The sequence below is a fragment of the Nothobranchius furzeri genome, chromosome 12 (assembly GCF_043380555.1).
Source record: "Nothobranchius furzeri strain GRZ-AD chromosome 12, NfurGRZ-RIMD1, whole genome shotgun sequence".
In the NCBI taxonomy this organism is placed as follows: Eukaryota; Metazoa; Chordata; class Actinopteri; order Cyprinodontiformes; family Nothobranchiidae; genus Nothobranchius; species Nothobranchius furzeri.
The window spans coordinates 67,799,269-67,822,025 of NC_091752.1; the positions used below are offsets into that span (position 1 = coordinate 67,799,269).

A 22,757-nucleotide genomic window follows, 5' to 3' on the forward strand; every position below is an offset into this window, starting at 1 on the left:
ATCTGGTTCCAGATTTCTCTTCTGTCCACATTTCAAACATCATCAACAACAGGAAGAAGTTAGATTTGTCAAGCATTTGAGGGAGAGGCGTCTGCTGATCACTTCCATAACGCGATGACACTTGAGGATCCAACAACTCATCCCTGATTCAAAGACTGAAGTAGCTTGGACAACGGCTGTGATGATTGTGGAGCAACAACCGGGCTATTACAGGAATGATTCTCCAGTCCGTCAACTCTGGATGGAAGAAGGCTTCAGTGGTGGAGCCTCAGGAGGCAGCTCCTTCAGCGGAAAGGGGGACGTCAGGACGAATTTGATCCAAATCAATCTGAGATGCTAAGAGTTTAGCTTCATTTTAGACCTTAGAATCGGGAATGATGTCGGCACTTTTTATCATCCATCTAAATACAGATAGAGGGGTTTTCCCTTTGTTTTGTCTGAGTCCAGACACACACACACACACACACACACACACACACACACACACACACACACACACACACGATTTAGCCTGTGAGGAAGATGATTGGTCCTCCTCCTGTTTAGACACGCCCATATGTGTCACAGCTAAAACTGTAAGGGGGCGATTAGGAGTCGCACTCGAACAGACGTGTTACTGGTGGTCACACAGAGATGTCAGTTTTCCAGGGAACTAGCAGAAGCAGAAAAACACGTTTAATAATCAGATCAGGAGCGGGTGTCACATACAGAAGGACATCTGAGCTCCTCTCATTTATCAGATTTGCAACCCAACAGCCAAACATTATGAACAGCTGTTGCCGTTTTACCTCCTGACTAACTCTCGGAGACCTAGAACTTCATAAATACTTTTTCTTCAAATTACATTAAAGGTACACAAAATTACTTTGTCATATTCCTAAATAATGTTCTGGAGCCAGAAGAACCCTGTAAAAGACCCTTTACACCAGGGGTGTCCAATCCTGGTCCTGGAGGGCAGGTAACCAGCAGGTTTTGTGGTTTTTCTGCTTCAACACGCTTGATTAGCTGGTTCTCATCAGGCTCTGCAGAAGCCTGTTAATCACCTGCTGATTGAAATCAGGTGTGTTGAAGCAGGTTAAAACGAAAACGTGCTGGATACCGGCCCTCGAGGACCAGGATTGGACACCCCTGCTTTACACACTGGAGGCACCAGCTCCGTACAGAATCTATCATAGTCTGCAGGGCTGATCCGAACTAGATGCGGCGCAGAACATTTCAGGCGCGTCCCAGAAGCAGCTCGCCATGCTGCACCATGCCGTGTCACACCGCCATGCCGTGTCACACCACCATGCCGTGTCACACCGCCATGCCGTGTCACACCGCCATGCCGTGTCACACCACCATGCCGTGTCACACCGCCATGCCGTGTCACACCACCATGCCGTGTCACACCGCCATGCCGTGTCACACAGCCATGCCGTGTCACACCAATGCCACACCGCTATGCCGTGCCACACCGCTATGCCGTGTCACACCGCCATGCCATGCCACACCGCCATGCCATGTCACACCGCCATGCCATGCCACACCACCATGCCGTGTCACACCGCCATGCCATGCCACACCGCCATGCCATGTCACACCGCCATGCCATGCCACACCACCATGCCATGTCACACCGCCATGCCATGCCACAACGCCATGCCGTGTCACACCGCCATGCCGTGTCACACAGCCATGCCGTGTCACACCAATGCCACACCGCTATGCCGTGCCACACCGCCATGCCATGCCACACCACCATGCCATGTCACACCGCCATGCCATGCCACACCACCATGCCGTGTCACACCGCCATGCCATGCCACACCGCCATGCCATGTCACACCGCCATGCCATGCCACACCACCATGCCATGTCACACCGCCATGCCATGCCACAACGCCATGCCGTGTCACACCGCCATGCCGTGTCACACAGCCATGCCGTGTCACACCAATGCCACACCGCTATGCCGTGCCACACCGCTATGCCGTGCCACACCGCCATGCCATGCCACACCGCCATGCCATGTCACACCGCCATGCCATGCCACACCGCCATGCCATGTCACACCACCATGCCATGTCACACCGCCATGCCATGCCACACCGCCATGCCATGTCACACCACCATACCATGTCACACCGCTATGCCATGCAAAACCCCAATGCCTTGCCACACCGCCATGCCATGTCACACCGCTATGCCATGCCACACCGCCATGCCATGTCACACCGCCATGCCGTGCCACACCGCCATGCCGTGCCACAACCCCATGTTGTGCCACACCGCTAAAGACAGGAATGGGTTCTAGTTTTTTTGCCCAAGCTGCTTCTGGGACACATCAATTTCCACACCCAACACAGGGCTAGACACGAAATCGCACACAGTTTCAGTGTAAAACATCCAGTAATTTTCAAAATAAAAGACGATTGCAGCAATACGATTTCATATCGGTGTAGATTACATCTATACGCTTGACCTAACGACTTATTTACTCCCAGCATCTTTCGAGAAGTGCCACCGTGCGTTTTTCATGGCTTTAATCCTGGCAGTGGTGAGGAACAGCATCACATGTGACATCAAACATGGTCTCTTCCTTCCTGTTCTTCTTGGTTAGATTGTGGATGGCATAACCAAACTGGGACCTTTGAAGTCTCGAGGGATTCTGTGATCTTGTGAGTCCAGACGTAAATGATAAATGACCCGCACTTGTATAGCGCCTCTCAGAGTAAGGACTCCAAAGCGCTTTACACTACAGTGTATCATTCATCCATTCACACACACATTCACACACTGATGGTGATGATCTACGATGTAGCCACAGCTGCCCTGGGGCGCACTGACAGAGGCGAGGCTGCCGAGCACTGGTGCCACCGGTCCCTCCGACCACCACCAGCAGGCAAGGTGGGTTAAGTGTCTTGCCCAAGGACACAACAACAGAATTCTCTGTCCAGAGCCGGGCTCGAACCTGCAGCCTTCCGATTACTAGACAACCTGCTCAAACAGTCTGAGCCTGTTGAGCTACTGCTGCCCCACGTACCGAGAAGCATGCGAGTAAACCGTTCCGCTGCCATTCCGCACCGCTGTTTCCTCCATTGTGGACTTGGCATCATAGGGTGAACGAATACCATCTAGGCCCCCTGCACTCCTTGTGGGGAGAATACCGCGTTTCCAACATGGGTCTCTCCGAACCAGTGACCTGGAATCTCACAAAGTCACATATCTCAGGTGAAGACGCAACGCTAGCTGCCAGGTCTCCCGTTTGGGCCGGGAATCTCCCATATTTTGCTCGTTACCCGTCGAATGACAACAGCTCATAGACAAAGAAAGTTTAAATAAGATATTGCAATCATGCTTTTTCATTACGTAATAAAACAACCACAAAGAGTATTATAGCAGTACTTTACTATGAGGTCAGCTGGTTTTAAAGCACAAGTGAACAGCGGGGTGGATTTTTACAAAATTGATGTAAAACGGACGCTAGGGGGTGTTAGAGCATGCCAAAGCCGCTTGGTGTCTCTTTAAACTGGCACACGTTTGTGTTTTTCTTTCATTTGTGAAGCGATCGTGCAGATTTTATTGTCCCAAATAATTAGCAAAGTGTCTTACTTGTGTCTCAATTTCTTCACAATTTAGCAGCGTTTCACTCCCATTTAACACATTTGGAAGAGGGATTCTCCCTGGCTGTTTGGTCATGACCTTTTGGGTTGTTCCTCAAAAAGGCAGCAGTGATCTTTGACGCAGAGGGGAAAAAAAATCTCCATATATTTGAACCGACGAGCTTTAAAACAGAAGGAAACACTCAAGCAGCAGCACAGATAAGTACCCCAATTATTCCAGAACAAAAGAGCCCACTGAGGAGAAACAGGCGTAGGAAAGAGATTCAGTTTTCCCAAGAAGACCCAAAGATTAGGAAACGAGGTTGGTGCCAGGGTAATTAAACGTGTGTGTAAGAAGACTCCATCCTTTTACTCTCATCCCTACCTGAGAAGTGTATAGGTGGTTAAAGTGTGTGTGTGAGACCTAACATTGCAGCTACTGCGTAGTAGTCACATGACCTATGATGACACGGCGTGTGTGGATTTACTACAAAACTAGGAAGCTGCTTTGAGTTTTCTTTAAATGCATAAAACACAAAAAACATTCCTTAAAGAGCAAGTCACCCCCAAACCAACTTATTTTTTCTGATAAACTACATAAATGTGTGTCTAATCGTGCTGCAGACACGTGTAGTCAATAGTTTTGCACTTTAGTACATTTTAGTTAAAATTTAAATTTTCTGCCTGAAACTGTCAGTGTTGTGCCGTTGTCAGGTAAAAACTCTGCACTGCATTTGAATTTAAATCTGCCACCGCTATTGGCTAAGAGGTAAACGTTAGCTGGTACCATATGATGTCACAATGTCGTTGTGAGCCTGTGTGCGTGTGTATTTGTTAGTGGCTCCGCCCTCTCGGTCTGCTAGGCAACAGCATTTGTTGCATTTTTCAAACAGGGAGTGGGAGCAAAGTAATACTCTGGTAGGGGGTGACTTGCTCTTTAAAAGGTTTTAAAAATGAGGAAAAATCAGCCCTCTGCTCACTCTGAGCCCCCCCCCCCCCCCCCCCCCCCCGGACACGATGGTCGTGTCCACCCCAGCAAACCGCTACAGCGGCTTTCAAGAGCCCTGCTGGTCTTTCTGACGCTACCACACAATTCCATGTCAAGCAGGTGTGATTGGGATGTGTTTTCAGTCTCAACTCACTTGTACTGAGCCTGGAAGTGTTCCTGGACGAAGCTGTGCTGATGGGACTGGATCGGATCGGGAAGCAGCCCCTCTTCGGCTCCACTGGGACCCTGCAGCAACAGAGGAGGTTTCTCGTCGTAAACACGCTGGTCTTTGGATTTTTCTTTCAGCGATAAAAAAATCAGAGGCAGAAAGCTTTTATCTTTTCACCCACAGCAGAGAGGTGGCTGGCCCTGGACGGAGATTAAAGAACAGCAGGGAAAAACACGGAGTAAGACTTGCAAGGTCACCAGTGAAGGAGGCTGGGATGATGCGGTCTTGTTTTCTAACATGTCATTCATTAATGATGCCCTAATGCACAGATCCAAAGCTGTAATCTAGGAAAGTTCACGCCCTGAGAGACGGCTACAACCTCAAAACAGAAGCGCAGTATCTTGGCTTCCTCTAAAAAGAAAAGTTTTCACGGATTTTCCAAACTTTTTTATCCTTCTATCGTTACACCCAAAGTCGTAGGTAGCTGCCATCCATGTCTAGGGATCATTCAGTCCATCGTCGAGCCAAAACAGAGATTTAAAAGCCCTGCACACCAGCTAGAGACACTCACAAGTCATTCTTTCCACGTTCAAGTCTAGCTTTGACTCTCTGATGACTGAAGCGACTCTTCTTACTGGATTATTTCCATCTAGTCTATCTAAAAACACGGATGTCAGGAATTCGAAGCATCTGTGGGTGCAGCTGTTATTACAGGACATGAAAACTAATCAGCTGGAGTCCAGTGATGTCTGAGGGGATTTTGTTGAAACAGAACTTTCTTACTGATGTAGAATATTTTAACAACGAAAGCTCCTCAAAAATTATTCTTCATTTCATAAATGCTGAGTTTTCTCTCAGAGGGCACCAGCTACCTGAACAGAACAAAAAACAACAGAAATGTTTGACACTCCTTCGGTAACTAATATGTGAGTGGATTCATAATGGCGTGGATCTGCAGTCTCTGGGTCAGCAGCTGTGTGCTATTGTGGAGCTAGCACAGGGGAGGCGGGGTTTCACTGAATCCAAGCGTCTGATTTCCATATTGAAGGAATGGATCATGAAAATAACGAATATTTCATAAAATGTGAAATCTCAATTGTGCCATTAGTAACATCTGATCATTAACATGACACGGGCCCTTTAAAGTAACAGTGAGCAGTTTCCTGCTCCTCCGCCCTGCTGGTTGAAAGTGGAATTACAATTGTTGTTAACAACCCTGCTGTAGCTTTTGCTAACAACGAGCTAACACTAACATGAGCCAACTAATACTAAAATAAAGAAGAAGAAAACATCATTTCTACATCGCCTCTCAAGATAAAAATCATGAGGTGCTTCACAAAAACAAAAAATGTAAAAATATAAAAAAGAATTTAGAAAACGGTTAAAAATATATTTCAAATGAGCAAAAATAGATAATTGTGATAAAAAAATGTTAAGAAAGAGAGAGAGTGAACAGGAAAGAGGGAAATCAGTGGATCCTGAGGAAGGTGGAATAGGTGGGGAGAGCAGAATAAAGAGAGAGAGGTGAAGAAGGTCATACAAAAGCCAGCTTGAACAAGTGAGTCTTCAGCTGCTTTTTAAAGGAGACCACTGAGTCCACTGATCTCAGGCTCAGGGGGAGAGAGGTCCAGAGTCTGGGGGCCACAGCAGCAAATGATCTGTCACCTTTGACCTTTAGCCTGGTGCTGCACAACCAGTAGGCTTTGATCACTGGACCTCAGGGACCTGCTGGGGGTGTAGGGACTAAGAAGATCACCAATGTATGATGGTGCTTGTCCATGTAAGGCCCTATAGACCAGAACCAGGATCTTGAAATGAACCCTGAAGTTGACTGGCAGCCAGTGAAGCTGGAGGAGAAGCGGGGTGATGTGGGTGTGTTTGGAGGACTTGGTCAGAAGCCGAGCACAGGCATTCTGAACCACCTGTAGACGGTTCAGGGAGGTTCTGCTCAGACACGTGAAAAGAGAGTTACAGTAGTCTAAGCATGAGGAGATGAAGGTGTGGAGAACTGTCTCAAGTTCAGAGCGAGACAGAATGGGACTCAGCTTAGCAATGTTCCTGAGATGGAAGAAGGAAGAGCGAACAAGAGAACTGACATGAGAATCCAGGGTGAGAGCCGGGTCAAAGGTCACACCAAGATTCCTGACAGAAGGTTTGGTGTGAGAAGCAAGCTGACCAAGAGAGTCTCTGACTTTGGGAACCAGCTTGTCTGGGGCACAGATGAGGATCTCAGTCTGATCTTCATTCAGCTGAAGAAAGCTCCCATCCATCCAGGTTTTGATAGAGTCTAAGCAGGTGTGTAACAGCTGCAGATTAGACATCTCATGGGGCTTAAAGGAGATGTACAGTTGGATGTCATCTGCATAAAGATGGTAGGAGATTCCTTTGAAGGAGCTCAGGATGTGCTGAAGAGGAAGCAGATAGAGGAGGAAGAGCAGAGGCCCCAGCACAGAACCTTGTGGGACACCATGGGTAAGAGAGGTGGTGGAGGACCTAAACTTGGAGACGGCCACAGAAAAGGAGCGCTCAGAGAGATAAGAGGAGAACCACTCCAGAGCAGATCCTGATAGGCCTACCCAGTCTCTCAGCCTCTCCAGTAGCAGGTGATGGTCAACAGGTAAACCGTGAAATAAAAAGATTCACACTATAGGAAGCCTACGTCTCCTCCCTTTCTGGTCGGCTCACGGGTCCCCGGAAGAATGAAGAAATGTGCAAGTCAACGGGACTAAAAACGTTATTTTCTAATCCGCTTTGCCTTACGCCCTGGATCGCACATATGTTGTACTGCAATTTAAATGAAAAGTAATGATGTGTGTTCCGACCACGCACGTCACGTACTTTGAAATTTATCAGCTTGTAAAAGTCCGTAATTAGCACGACTACACACCAGAAATCGGCATGTCGCATATGTGACGTCACCACATAATCACCTCCCCCCTAGCGTAGCTGCTACTGACCACATGACCAGATTTATGGTGGTTCTTTCCTCCTGTGGGAAGTCTGCTGAACTTACAGCACTTTTCCCTCAGTTTTCTCCGTGTCTGGTTCAATGACGTCACTTTCGTGAAGCGTATTTGTAGTCCTGGACTTATTTTCACACAAAACCTAAAATATTGCCCCCCCCCCCCCCACCCCACCCCCCCGTTCAAAAAAAAAAACAACAAAAAAACAAAAGCATGTTCTTGGTAATATGGTTCTTGGTCATGTTGTTCACGTGTGTGTGTGTGTGTGTGTGTGTGTGTGTGTGTGTGTGTGTGTGTGTGTGTGTGTGTGTGTGTGTGGGTGAGTGTTCACCTTGGAAATTGGTTGCGGGAGGGGAAGTGTAATTGTCAATTGTTTTATACTTGGGGAGGGGGGCTGGGATGGGAATATGGGACCTATGGAGCCATTTTAATCTATGAAGCACTTTGGGTTGCATTTTGTTTTGTATGAAAAGTGCTGTATAAATAAAGTTGATTTGATTTGATTAAAATGTGTCTTGAAAATTCACGGACATCAAATGTGAAATCCATGGCACAAAACAAGCAGAGTTAGAAAATAGCATTTTTAGCCCTGTTGACTTGCATTCTCTTTTCACTCTTCTGGGGACCTGTGGTGCAGAAGTGACTTGGGCTCCCTGTTAGATAAAATTAGTTACAAGTCCAGCAACAAAGCCAGGTCACCATCAGTCTGTGATTTTGTAGCCTCCTTTAGCTCCCTCAAACTAGCGTCGGCCGTGCCGATGTTCACTCTGGTTTCAACTCTTTGCTTCACCTCCAAAGACATTACTCTCTTACTTTTGCTTCCTGGCTCCACCGTGATGCAGACAGAAAAAAGCAAACTTGTTATTTTTCTTCTTTTTGTGCTTTTTATTGACGATCGGCCAACTGAAAATGCTAAAAGCTAGCATTACAGCTAACAACCATAAAACAGGTAAAGTGTGGCCCGGGACACCTACCTGCTCTACAAAACAGGTGCAGTATCTGGTCCATAATAATAATGCATTGAACTTATATAGCGCTTTTCTAGACACCCAAAGACGCTTTCACACATTCTCACATTCACACACTGCTAGTGATGGTAAGCTACTTGTAGCCACAGCCGCCCTGGGGAGGTCTGACAGAGGCGAGGCTGCCATTTGGCGCCGTCGGCCCCTCTGACCACCACTAACACAGGCAAGTTGGGTGAAGTGTCTTGCCCAAGGACACAACAGCAGGATACCCCTGGTGGGAGCTGGAATCGAACCCATGACCCTCCGATCATGAGGCAACCCACTCTACCACCTGAGCTACTGCCGCCCCAAGAGTGGTCCATAGAGGGCAGCAGAGTGGAAAATGGCCTGTATTTGATAAAGCGCCTTCTAGAGTCCTAGAAACCCCCAAAGCGCTTTACAGCACGGTCATTCAACCATTCACACACACATTCACACCTTGGTGGGGATGAGCTACGATGCAGCGTAGCACATCTGCCCTGGGGTGCACTGACAGAGGCGCCACCGGTCCCTCTGACCACCTCCAGCAGGCAAAGGGGGTTGAGTGTCTTGCCCAAGGACACAACGACAGCGACTGGAACCTGCAACCTTCCGATTACGGGGCGAGCTCTTCACTCCTGTGCCAGCGTCGCCCTGCCGAGTGGCGTCTAATATGAAACTCAACAGTCACTGAGATTACTGTTAAAGCTCTAGCTTCTATCTAGTGATACTTTAATGAAAGGTGTGTGTGCTTGAATAAACTCCAGTTCACATCTTCTCACAAATCTTCTCAAATATAACAATTATAAAAAGTGAGTGTGCTTTTCCACCATCCTGACCTGCTGAGAAGAACGGTCCTCTCTGAGCTTCCTCTAAAGACACGGTTTTCCCCGGATCTCCAGGTACTGCTGTAGCTGCTCCTGTTCCCCTGGAAGCTCAACCAGGCTAATAAAAGGAGGCTTAGGGTTTCTAGGGAAGCGTGTGTGCTTGACTGAGAAATCAGTGTGAGGTGCATACCAAGAAAGCTCTCTGGATTTCGCCACCATTTCAAATGGCCACTTTATTCTTCCACAGACACTGGAGCTCTTTCAGGACTGAGCTCAAGGCTGAAACCCGACCTTCCTGCTGCTTGTGCTTCATCAGGCTCATTCAGACACAAAACTAATCATTCCTTGCACGGATGTCGGGAGTTCTCACTCGTCCAGACGCCAACACGTGGAAGGCAAGAACTCAAGTCGCCTTTTTAATTGTTCAAGCTCAGCATTCCATTCCTTGTTTTCTATCCACAAGTTTGCTAACGGATTCCTCGGCTACCCTTCTGTAGGAGATAACAAACCAAGGCCAAAGAGGCCGGGCCCGCTCGCTCTTATCACCTCACTGAAATCCAGGCTCAGCTCAGCCAAGTCTGCAAGGTGTCAGCGGCGTGTTACAAGCACGTGGACGTCAAAAACCACCGGGAGTGAGAGAGGAACTGCTGACGTGATCCAGATAACACCAACGATCCCGACCCGATATCGCCCCCTCCACAGAACCGCTGGCGGGTTGTGAAATGACCCCAACAGAGGAGAGGCTCGTCTCAACAGACGGCACGAGTCGGTCTGAAATTGAGATGCTATCTGAAAAATTGGCTGTCAAAAATAACACGGCAGCTGCAAACTGATAAAAATGTGACCAAACAGGCAACAGAGAGAAGAAACGAAGAGGGGAGCTATGTTTAGATCAAAGAGACGAAGAGAAGTAGGTGTGAAATGTTTCAAATGCACACACTCCCACAGAGGTTAGCTGTGTGCGCTCGGCAGCCATCCTTGTTTTTGGAGTTTTCCTCAAATCAAATGACCAGGGAGGCGGATTGTGATGAGCTGGAGCCTTTTCTTCTCTTTACAGCAGCTAAACAGTTAGCTTAGCCTCGACTCATCTGGATAAATAAAGGTAAAATAAACAGGATAGTCGATTAGTTTGCTGTTTTATCACTGATGGGTGATGTAGAATTAATTGAATACTTCAATAACATGAAAGTTGGTTAAGATGGGATTTTTTAGGCTTTCCAACTTTAAAATCAGGTCATTTGAGCCGAATCCAGACAGAAATAAGCTTTAATTACAGGGCTTTTCGGTTTTTACTTATATTTTAAAGAGGATGAAGGTGGTTTTTTTCTAGCCATGCTTTGTTTATGGGCTGGGACGGACCACTTGGACACTCAAAATAACGTCCAACTCTGGGAAAGATGTCCACAGACAAAATTTCAGTTTTGGGTGGAATATCCCTTTTAAAGACCATTACTACTGAGAAAAAAGCCCGAAAAAGCACATAAATAAAACGGGGTTGTCTAGGGAACCATGGAGGAATGTAAACACAACGAAAAGAAAAAAAATATGCAAAGTCTGAGAATTTAATCTATAACCCTCGATGTCCGGAGAAATGCGTGGAGAAAATTAAAGCTCAAAGCCTCTCACTCTGGAGTGATGTAATTGATTTCTAGGATTTAGATAAATGACAAAGATAGGGCGAGCAGCCGAGGAGTGGGCTGGAGCCCGGTCGCCGGCTCAGTGCTGCCAGTGAGAGGTCAGAGGTCACAGAGTGATATTTAAAGCTGACTGGAAGAGGAAGAGAGAGTTGTGCAGCTGCATCTTGAGCTGCTCACACTGCCCAATCAGGGAGCTGAAAATACCAGCTTATAAAAGTCCAAGCTGATTATGAAACCAATGGACCAGTGAAGACAACTGAGGATCCTCAATAAGACGCCATCATGATGCTTCTTGGTTTTATTTCTGGTGTCATGTGTCTTGGGCAGCAAATGAACATGTTGTTACCCAGCACAGAGATCAAAGCTGCCCGATCACATCACAATGTACGTGTATGCGGTACGATAGCATTTGTAATTTAACACCGTCTGGCAAAGAGCAGCAGCGCCGTGGACTAAATTTTGGCCAGGAGCGACCCAGAAGTTATATTTTGTACTCCTAAATCAAACCAAATTAAATCAACTTTATTTATAAAGCGCTTTCACACGCCCAAAGCGGACAAACAAAGCGCTGTTAGGGATGGGTACCGAATTCGGTACTTTTTAAGGTACCGACCGAATTCCACAGTACCGACCGAGCACCGATTCACTTCATTTGAAACGGTGCCTCGTTTCGGTACCCGTCCTTCACAACGAGAACTTGCCTGGACAGCTGCGCATGCGCAAGAGCGTTATGTCGTCGGTCGCTGCGAGCTAGTTGTAAACAGAGCAGCTCCGGTAGGTAAATAAAATGTTTAAGATAACGTTAGCTTGATTTGTTAGCTTCCGTTTCACTAATGGTGCCTTCGCTTTCTCCTCGGAAGTCCGAAATTCCAACTAGAAGAACATGAATGCGCTCTAAAGTTTGGCTTCACTTTACTAAATGCGATTGGTGATTGGGTGAAGATGAAACCAGCGACAACGATTTAGGTGTGAGGCATCATCGTTTTAATCTGCTCCAGCAGTTAAATAAACTGTTTAAGATAACGTTAGCTTGATATGTTAGCTTCCATTGCCACCATTGTTATCATCTAATGGTGCGTTCGCTTTCTCCTCGGAAATTCTAACTTCCCAGTAGGAAAAATCAAAAGAAAAAAGACGGCAAAAGGAATGAAGATACACAGAAAATTTAGTTCACAGTAAAGATGTTTGCTTCAGTTTAATTATCAGCTTATAAACTACAAGGACGATGTTAAAATACAAACAGTTGTATGTTATTTATCGTGATATTTATCAAATATTGTTATATATTGAGAAAAATATATACTTAATTATAAAAGAGAATTAAAATATTAAACACTCAAAAGTATCGAATATTGTTACCGTTAAGTACCGGTATCGATTCGTAGGTACCAGGAATTAGTACCGGATCGATTCAAATGTCAAAGGTACCCATCCCTAAGCGCTGTACACCAATAAAAACAAAAAAAAAAAAAAAAAAAAAAAAAACACAGCAATGAAACAAACATATATAACCATTAAAATACAATAAAAATTCCCGAGTACAGTTTAGCAATCCATATCAGTCCTGTTTCCAGAATCAGATCCAGAAACATTCAAAGTGACGCTGCCCACCTAATCCCAACTTCAATGTCCAAACGCCAACGAGAACGGATGGGCTTTTATTTGGCTTTTAAAGCTCTAAAGTGATTGGGCCTGCTTCACATCGGCTGGCAGCTCATTCCAGAGCCTTGGCCCCAGCAGTGAGAAGGCACGGCTCCCACGAGACTTCAAGCTGTACCTGGGCACAGTTAATAGTCTCTGGTCAGCTGACCTAAGGGAACGCACCGGGACATGCCGGTGGATGATGTCTGACAGGTATTTAGGTGCCCCCCAGTTTAACGTCTTAAACACAAACAGGATTACCTTAAACCTGATGCGATAGGAAACAGGGAGCCAATGCAAGGCACTTAGGACTGGTGTACTATGTTCAGACCTCCTGGTAGATGTTAACAACCGCGCTGCAGAGTTCTGAACTGCCTGGAGGCGTGCTATTGGAGCTTGCCAAAGCCCCGCATATAGCAAGTTGCAATAATCCAGCCTGCAGGTAACAAAGGCATGGATCACCGTTTCCAAATGGCTACGTGACAGAAATTGCTTAATCTTCACTATCCGCCGGAGATGAAAATAGCAAGATCTCACAATTCCGTTTACTTGAGAATCAAATCTGAGCTCTACGTCCAGCTTTACCCCAAGGTTAGTGACCACCGCCTTCTGATGCGGTGCCAGTATGGAAAGATCAAGCCCTTGGGCACCTCCTAGGGTCTTTGGTGGAGTAAACAGAATTACTTCAGTCTTATTTTGGTTGAAACACAAGTAGTTCTGAGCCATCCATAGCTTGATATCCTCCAGGCAGTCCAACAAAGGTTGAATGGTGCATAAACCACCACGCCCAATTGGAAAAATGATCTGGCAATCATCAGCATATAGATGGAATGACACGTCATGCTAGCGAAAAAGGTCACCCAGGGGTAGAAGATATAGGGAGAAAAATAGTGGGGCTAAAATCGATCCCTAAAAAGCCTGATTTATACGTCTGCGTTGGTAAGGAGACACGCAAAGCCATTAAGCGTCGGCGCAAGGGCTCTCCGGCAGACCTGCAGTGGCTAGTAGAGACACGGCCAACTTTTTACCTATCCGTCTAAAGTAGTGGAGAGGGCAAGCTTGTGGTTGGTCAAGAAGCCGCTTCCTTTAAATTCGTCAACAGCACCGCCATTCCCCCTCAAAATATCCAAAGAGAATCGAAAATATTTTGCTGTGGTTTGGATACGTATTGGTGGAAAGATACCCCAGAAAAGCACTACTCCCCCTGTTGTGCTGGCGGGGAATTGCTTTGGAACACTCCCCAGGCAACGGAGAAGTCCGAAGGGAAAACATCTCCGTCAACGTGTACGACTCCAAACTCCAGCTGAAGGAGAAGCATAAATCAGCTTTAAGAAGCCACGGCATTATTTGTTTTACTCTAATATCGGGTATGAATCCTAACCCTATAACAATGCTAACACTCCGCTTGTCATCTGGAATCTTCTGGCGCTGAGCCGTAACGGATGCTCAGAGCGGACAAAGAGATATTATTGGATTCAGAATTTTATTGGCTGTTTGATGTGCCAATCAAAAATAAACTGGACCAGTAATAGTGTGAGCTACATGCGTGAGAAACGGGTGACGCACCTTTGACCTGTTGGCCATCTTCTTCAGATATTGCCCCATCAGAGGAGGTAACCCTTCACCTATCAGGTGGATGTACATCTACAGCTGATTATCCTTTGGAGTCAATCCCATTCAAGATGGCTGTCATACCCAATAGTGGGAACATTCACTGAGTGTACTAACCCAGCTAGGAGTCATTCAACATGCACTGTAACCCCGCTAGGAGTCATTCATCATGTACTCTAATCCAGCTAGGAGTCATTCATTATGTACTCTAACCTAGCTAGGAGTCATTCATCTTGTACTCTAACCTAGCTAGGCGTCATTCATTTTGTACTCTAACCCAGCTAGGAGTCATTCATCATGTACTCTAACCTAGCTAGGAGTCATTCATCATGTACTCTAACCTAGCTAGGAGTCATTCATCATGTACTCTAATCCAGCTAGGTGTCATTCATTATGTACTCTAACCTAGCTAGGAGTCATTCATCATGTACTCTAACCTATCTAGGCGTCATTCATTATGTACTCTAACCCAGCTAGGAGTCATTCATCATGTACTCTAACCCAGCTAGGCATCATTCATCATGTACTTTAACCCAGCTAGGCGTCATTCATCATGTACTCTAACCTAGCTAGGCGTCATTCATCATGTACTCTAACCTAGCTAGGCGTCATTCATCATGTACTCTAACCCAGCTAGGCGTCATTCATCATGTACTCTAACCCAGCTAGGCGTCATTCATCATGTACTCTAACCCAGCTAGGCGTCATTCATCATGTACTCTAACCCAGCTAGGCGTCATTCATCATGTACTCTAACCTAGCTAGGCGTCATTCATCGTGTACTCTAACCTAGCTAGGAGTCATTCGTCATGTACTCTAACCCAGCTAGGAGTCATTCGTCATGTACTCTAACCCAGCTAGGAGTCATTCGTCATGTACTCTAACCTAGCTAGGAGTCATTCGTCATGTACTCTAACCTAGCTAGGAGTCATTCGTCATGTACTCTAACCCAGCTAGGAGTCATTCGTCATGTACTCTAACCCAGCTAGGAGTCATTCGTCATGTACTCTAACCTAGCTAGGAGTCATTCGTCATGTACTCTAACCTAGCTAGGAGTCATTCGTTATGTACTCTAATCCAGCTAGGCATCATTCATCATGTACTCTAACCTAGCTCGGCGTCATTCATCATGTACTCTAACCTAGCTAGGAGTCATTCATCATGTACTCTAATCCAGCTAGGAGTCATTCGTTATGTACTCTAACCCAGCTAGGAGTCATTCATCACATACTCTAATCCAGCTTGGCGTCATTCATCATGTACTCTAATCCAGCTAGGAGTCATTCGTCATGTACTCTAACCCAGCTAGGCGTCATTCATCATGCACTCTAACCTAGCTAGGCGTCATTCATCATGTACTCTAACCTAGCTCGGCGTCATTCATCATGTACTCTAACCTAGCTAGGCGTCATCACTTTTCAATTTCCAATGATATAAGTTAAAAACTGAAATGATAGACAGAAGTCATTCATCGTCTTTAGTTTTTCCATGGGCAGATCTGACTTGCTGGATTAAAAAAAGAGAACTTTATTATTTTCAACATCACAGATGTAAACACACTCAGACCACATGCAAACTCCAAAATCTCGGTCAAATCCCAGACCACTGACTCCCGGATATCAGCGTATAAAATCCTGATAACGATGTGCTCCGTTCTTTCGGTGAAGCCTTCAATAATTCACCCAAAAACTGTTGGGAGGAGTGATTCATCTCAGCAAGATCCCAGGCACTCTCGACTCCAGCCAGCTAGAGGTGGATGCAGGATATGCGACCACCTGTCTTGTCCTGATGGGTTTTCAGGGACATAAGAGGAAGCAGATCTCAGTAACAGCCCTGATGTGAATTATTCAGACGAGCAGCAGAAACGCACAGACACGGCGATAGACGTGTATCCACGCTGCAGCACCTCCATCCCTGAAGTGATCATAGCTCAGAGGGTCAGAGACGTAGAAGAAGAGTGAAAAAAACTGAAGCACACAGAAACAATGCATCAGTGTGAGTGTTTATTGATAGACAGCACCAAGAGGATTATTGGGTTAGAAGTGTATTCAGCTGACAAGCAGTCTTAATAAATAATGGACAGTCTCTTTCAGTTCGGCGTGCTTTCATGTGGCTTCCTCTCTATAAAAAGTCTATAAATAATAGTGATGCTGGAAGCTTTTCTTCGGACCCTTCAGCCCATTATTACCCACCAGCACACACTCTTACTGTGCTACGTTTATGGACATGCAGAAAGCCAGGACATTGATTCATGGACTCAAACTGACCCTGGGATTCTTCCTGAATGATTGCTCTGCACAGTCAAACAGCTTGAGCATGCTCTAACTTGGACAGGCAGGTCAAGAGGAAGGACAAACTAGTCCTGAAGACATTCAGTGGTTTATGGTATGCAAACATGGACAATCATTTGTTGGTACTCTTTGACAAAGTGAAGAAAAATCTGAAATGACAAAATAAAAGTACCCAAATTAACCAAAGTAAAACCAGGCATTTGAATTGAGGTTCAACAGAATAATTAGAGCTAAATGAACTATTGAAAATAGTAAAAACTGTAGACTACAGGGAGACATTAAACTAAGATGTGTCCTGTAATCAGTTTGCCCGTGAGGCTGAAAGGTAGTCACAGTGTTGTTTGAGATCAGGGTGTGTGTCACCCTGAACATGGACCACAGAAAGCTGAGGACACAGTTGTGTTAGGAGATTACAAACACCAACCCCAACCCTCACGCTAACGCCAACCCTAATCCTAGAAGCCCATCTCTTATCAGCTAAAGTTTACAAGCACATCTCCAATCACCTAAAGACTAGAAGACCATCTCCTCTGTCTTTAGCCTGGTGCGCTACACAACCAGTAGGCTTTGGTCACGGGACCTGAGGGACCTGCTGGGGGTGTAGGGACTAAGAAGATCACCAATGTAAGATGGTGCTTGTCCATGTAAGGCCCTATAGACCAGAACCAGGATCTTGAAATGAACCCTGAAGTTGACTGGCAGTCAGTGAAGCTGGAGGAGAAGCGGGGTGATGTGGGTGTGTTTGGAGGACTTGGTCAGAAGCCGAGCACAGGCCTTCTGAACCACCTGTAGACGGTTCAGGGAGGTTCTGCTCAGACACGTGAAAAGAGAGTTACAGTAGTCTAAGCGTGAGGAGATGAAGGTGTGGAGAACTGTCTCAAGTTCAGAGTGGGACAGAATGGGACTCAGCTTAGCGATGTTCCTGAGATGGAAGAAGGAAGAGCAAACAAGAGAACCAATGTGAGAATCCAGGGTGAGAGCTGGGTCAAAGGTCACACTAAGATTCCTGACGGAAGGTTTGGTGTGAGATGCAAGCTGACCAAGAGAGTCTCTGACTTTGGGAACCAGCTTGTCTGGGGCACAGATGAGGATCTCAGTCTTATCTTCATTCAGCTGAAGAAAGCTCCCAGCCATCCAGGTTTTGATAGAGTCTAAGCAGGTGTGTAACAGCTGCAGCTTAGACATCTCATGGGGCTTAAAGGAGATGTACAGTTGGATGTCATCTGCATAAAGATGGTAGGAGATTCCTTTGAAGGAGCTCAGGATGTGCTGAAGAGGAAGCAGATAGAGAAGGAAGAGCAGAGGCCCCAGCACAGAACCTTGTGGGACACCATGGGTAAGGGTGATGGTGGAGGACCTAAACTTGGAGATGGCCACAGAAAAGGAGCGCTCAGAGAGATAAGAGGAGAACCACTCCAGAGCAGATGCTGATAGGCCTACCCAGTCTCTGAGCCTCTCCAGTAGCAGGTGATGGTCAACAGTGTCAAAGGCTGCAGTCAGGTCCAGCAGGACCAGAACACAACAGTCTCCTGCATCACTGTGGGTCAGAAGGTCATTAGAGACAGAGCAGAGGTCTTCATAGAGTTAACTAGTTTGGTTAACTCAGGCAAAGAAACAGGAGCAAAGCTATTCTGGATGATGGGCCTGGTTGGAGTCAGGGTGGAGATAAGGCTGAGGGATAGATGCTAGATCTAACCTTATTGACTTTGTCTACCAAGAAAGACAGAAAGTTTTCACAGTCTAAAGGCTAGAAGATCATCTCCAATCAACTAAAGGCTAGAAGACCATCTCCAATCATCTAAAGAGTAGAAGACCATCTCCAATCATCTAAAGGCTAGAAGACCATCTCCAAGCAGCTTGATGTTCCTGTGACAACAGTCAACCTATCTGGATTTTGGACTCAAGAAGAAAACTGAAAATGTGAACACAAACCAAAGAGACCAGAAAACATTTATAAGAGGTCACAGGTCAACTCAAAGGTCAGACAGGAGTCAAAGTGGACCTGATGAAACCACTGTTGGACCAACAACACAAAACTCCAACTAGAATTAGTCTAAATTGATGTTTACAAGTTACAAAGTTTTTGGGAGAACATTTTTATCCAGAGATAAAAAACCCACTGCTCTAGTTTCAGACACAAAAACCAAGAGAAGAACCCTGGAGCTGTTTTCTAAAATGGAGTCGGATCGGTTCTGTTATGGTTCTGAACGGGGAGTCTTGAATCAGCACTTTTTCTCAGATTTTCAAACTTGAATCTCAAAGCTAGAAAACAAAAAACAACATGTTTTTTCTCTGGAGCAGCCCTAACATGTCGTCGTATTCTCCAGGACCCACGCTCCTGCAGAACTTTCCTTTCCTGTTTCTGACACCGCGTCAGCTTCGTTTCGTCTCTCTTCTAACATTTTCCCTTTGGGTCTCTCTTTGTGCTTTCTGGAGGCGTTTTGAGTTCTTCTGCTGCATTTTTCTGTCAACGAGTGGCTCGTATTCTCCCAACACATTTATGTTGATTAATGACTAATTTGATAGTTTTGCATGTAGATGGACTTGTAACCCATCCAGAGACACGTAACATGGAAAATACAGACATTTCTCTAAAGTCACCTAACCTAACTGAGGAAAAAGCAGATAAAAGACATTAAATCTATTAAAATGATGAATGGTGAGTAAGTTTCCCTCCTTCACCTTTCTATTTTCCCGAACACCGGGTTATTTGTTCTCAGCAGTTAGTCATTCACTGGAAGAACGACAGACTTTATTACCTGCTGCTGTATTTCATCGTCTGAGTTTTTAAAGCCCCCGAGCTCCTGACCAGAAAACAGGCCTGAGGCTCTAAATCACAAGCATCACTGGACCTTTGGGTGACTCGTGCGGCTGCAGTGGTCAACGCTTTCACTCATAAAACAAACCAATCGGGCCTTTCCAAGCGGTTGTTTCTGTTTGACCAAACCAGTTTGTGACTGGAACAAACCAGTTCTATCAGTGAACCTGGTGGGAGATTCTCCAGCATCTTTCTATCTGGGCAAATTTAAGCTAGTTGTGAAAATGCCGAAGAGCCGGCAGGTTGTCTGAGAAAGGAGAGTCAACACTTTAACACGGGGGCCAAAATCTTCAAGTGGGGGCCACAAAATGTTTTTTTTAATAAACAAATTCCAAAAAGTTATTGTATGGTGACTTTCCTCTGTCCAAATCCTGGACGACAGGTTTCTCAATGCCAAGGAACCTTGCCTGGATGTCTTGGCCCCGCCCCGGTTGCCTAAGAGATACGTCATCAGGAGCCGCCAAGACGTGTTCCGATGTTCATGTTCTACCGAGGTGTGTGTTCTCTGTTTGTTAGCCATTTATCTAGCTGAGCGAGGATACACGGGAGGTGTCTTGTAGCCTAGCCTTGGTGAAGAATTACCCACAATACACCGCAGTATTTTCAAAAGGACAAAAGTAAGTCAACTAATTTAAAATGTTTATTTTAGATCCAAAGAAGTTATCTATGGTTGGTTAGTTGCAGCTTCGGTGGCTAGCGGGTAGTAACTCACTTATATTTTTAATTCAATAAACATTTACAAAATTTAAAAAGACCCGTTATATATTTATATTGAAACTAATACGTATAAAATATAACATTGTCTCCCGTGTCACATGAAGTTACGTGACCGCCGTGGAAGCCGCGGTCACGTGACGTAAGTCTGTTCCATTTAACCGTTTTCTTTGACCAAGGAAGGACAGTGTCCTCGTAAGCAAGGCGCCTGGCCTTGCAAGACATCGCCTCGCAAAGCCAGGCGCCCTGACGTTGAGAAACACCCCAGATCTCTGCCTGCTCTTGCCTAAGAAGGGTACAGTCCGACTGTACAGGACCACAAAGACAAGAAGCTAGTGTCCAGATTTTGGACAGGGGGACAGTTTCTCTTAGTTCACTAAGGTTTATCTCTACAGCATAAGGACCTACCACCTCCAATTTCTGCAGTAATTAGTCATTATATGTAATGGTTGTGTAGTAAAAATCAATAATTTTGGATGAAATTTGTCCATCGTTTGGGCAGGGGGAACAACTCTGGCAGACTCAGGCTGATGAAATGCGTTGCTTCATTAACTTTTCTGTTTCAAGACTAGTTTGTCAATATAAGTTGTGTTTGTGAGCTAAAAGTCAGCAACTGTGTTTCTGATTTCGACAAGAGGAACTATTATGGCCTAGAACTCTAGCCCATCAGTTTGCCGAAGCAAAAGGACGGTCAAGCAACGCTCCATTAGACCCTCAGCAGCCACGGCGAGTATTGTGGCTGGCCAATCACAGCGTGTTTATTTAGTAAAACGATGTCATCTTCTTTACAACATAATGGTGGATTGCCTTGTTGACTGACAACCGTAGCGGTGAGTACGTCATGTGTTTTGTTATCCAATAGCATGCAGAGATAGTTTGAAAGACAACCGAGGATCCCGCCACACAAATGAGAGCCGTCAATGGGTCGTGGCCAGACTATATATACACATATGGCTAGCAAGGCTAGATTATAGCAGTTGAAAATTAGCAATCATGGATTAACCAATCTCGGCTCATGACAGGGAAGGCTGTTGTTGGTTTAGCGTACAGGAGAGAGCAGAGCATGTCTCGGCTGGTAGAAGCTAACCGTTACCATTAGCAACTCCACCACACAGCAGAACTCCTCCAGGCTTGTGTTATTTGCGGAGATAAAACATCACTGTTGCAAAGCAAACAGTGTAAGTGGTGGAGCCATGTTGCTGTTAGCCAATCAGAGGAGATTTTTGAATATCAGGAAATAAGACACCAAAACCTGTCATGCTCTGCTCCCCGTTCCTCTGACTAACTTCTACTTCCTGAAGCAGGAGTGCCAGAGCTTTTTCCACAACAGAGACCACTGCAGATGTGTTGAAAATGGATTGAACTCTGTCTTTTTGTGGTTTAATGGGAGTTATTTTTATATAAAGTCTATTAATGGGTTGATAAGCCAATGACAGTGTTGTTCTTTAGGTCACCAAACACTATCAGGATCCTATAATTGAATAGTTTCGTAGCAGAGCCTTTACTTTGCTCAGAAGAGACCAAACAGGACTTCACTGAACTCCTGAGTTGACAAAGTTTATTGTTACCCTCCTGCTTCTGTCTTCATCAACAGATCAGACACAAAAAAGGAATCAGAAAGTGACTAAATGAGGGACTTGTAAATGTTGGTGTTTAGATTAAAGGCTGGTTTTCTAAATTGGCCTTGGCTAGCGGGGCTGGATTGGTAATCACTACTTTACTGGCAAATTGAATTTGATTCGAGACGCCACATTAAAACCGGACTTGGCATGACGGGCACGCCTTCCCGCTCCAATCGTTTCTATCAACAACTGTTTAAATCACTTCAGTCTGTCTGGTTTCAGGCGATTTAATAGACACACTCAGTGGAAAAGCCTCCACTCAGCAAATGTGAATCATTTAAATGGTTGAAGCTGCTGCTGTATGCCAATCAGGCCCGGCAGCGTTGTGAGGGACTTTGTTTATATCAAATAAAGAAATGAGTTAGCTCATTTAACCGAATGCCTCCACAACACGAGGCGAAGTGCGTCGTTCATCTTCAAACCCAGAGCGGGGTTTGAAGAAAAACCTGCCAGCGTTCACGCGACCTTTAAAGCTTTGTGTGCTGCTGATTTAAACTTTAATTTGCCAAGAAATTAGACCCATGTAGCAGATTCCAACCTTTACTTTTTATCCAAGGCTTCAAACTGATAGTTAAAGCCGTTGCTGCGTTTTGTCGGGAGGATTCAGACTCTTAGGGGCTTAATTGTGTCTGGAAAGAGGTTTTAAATCCAACCTTTGGTGAAAACTTCAGTTGCATCAGAAAGTAATTTATATATATTATAAACAGAAGCATCAGAAAAAAGAAATGTCGTTATTATTGAAGATATCTGTGACAGTTTTTCTGACAGTAATGAGTCTAAAACCGAGAAATCTGGCTGAAGATCACGACAGAGCCAACTTGGATGGAGTTGTTGAATATTTATCTGAGTTCCGACTCACTCTGGTGTCACTCACGTAAGCACGAGCCAGCCACTTACGGTCTAAGC

The 22,757-nt window shown here is 45.5% G+C and overlaps 1 protein-coding gene across 2 annotated transcripts in view; it reads right to left on the minus strand.

Moving 5' to 3' along the window:
• usp43b (ubiquitin specific peptidase 43b) overlaps nt 1-22,757 on the minus strand; it is a 111,767-nt gene that overhangs the window by 57,496 nt on the left and 31,514 nt on the right. For both annotated transcript variants that reach the window (XM_015945252.3, XM_054750748.2), the window contains exon 3: nt 4,727-4,818. In XM_015945252.3, coding sequence (XP_015800738.3) covers nt 4,727-4,818 — 92 coding nt within the window. The remainder of the gene's footprint in view (nt 1-4,726; nt 4,819-22,757) is intronic.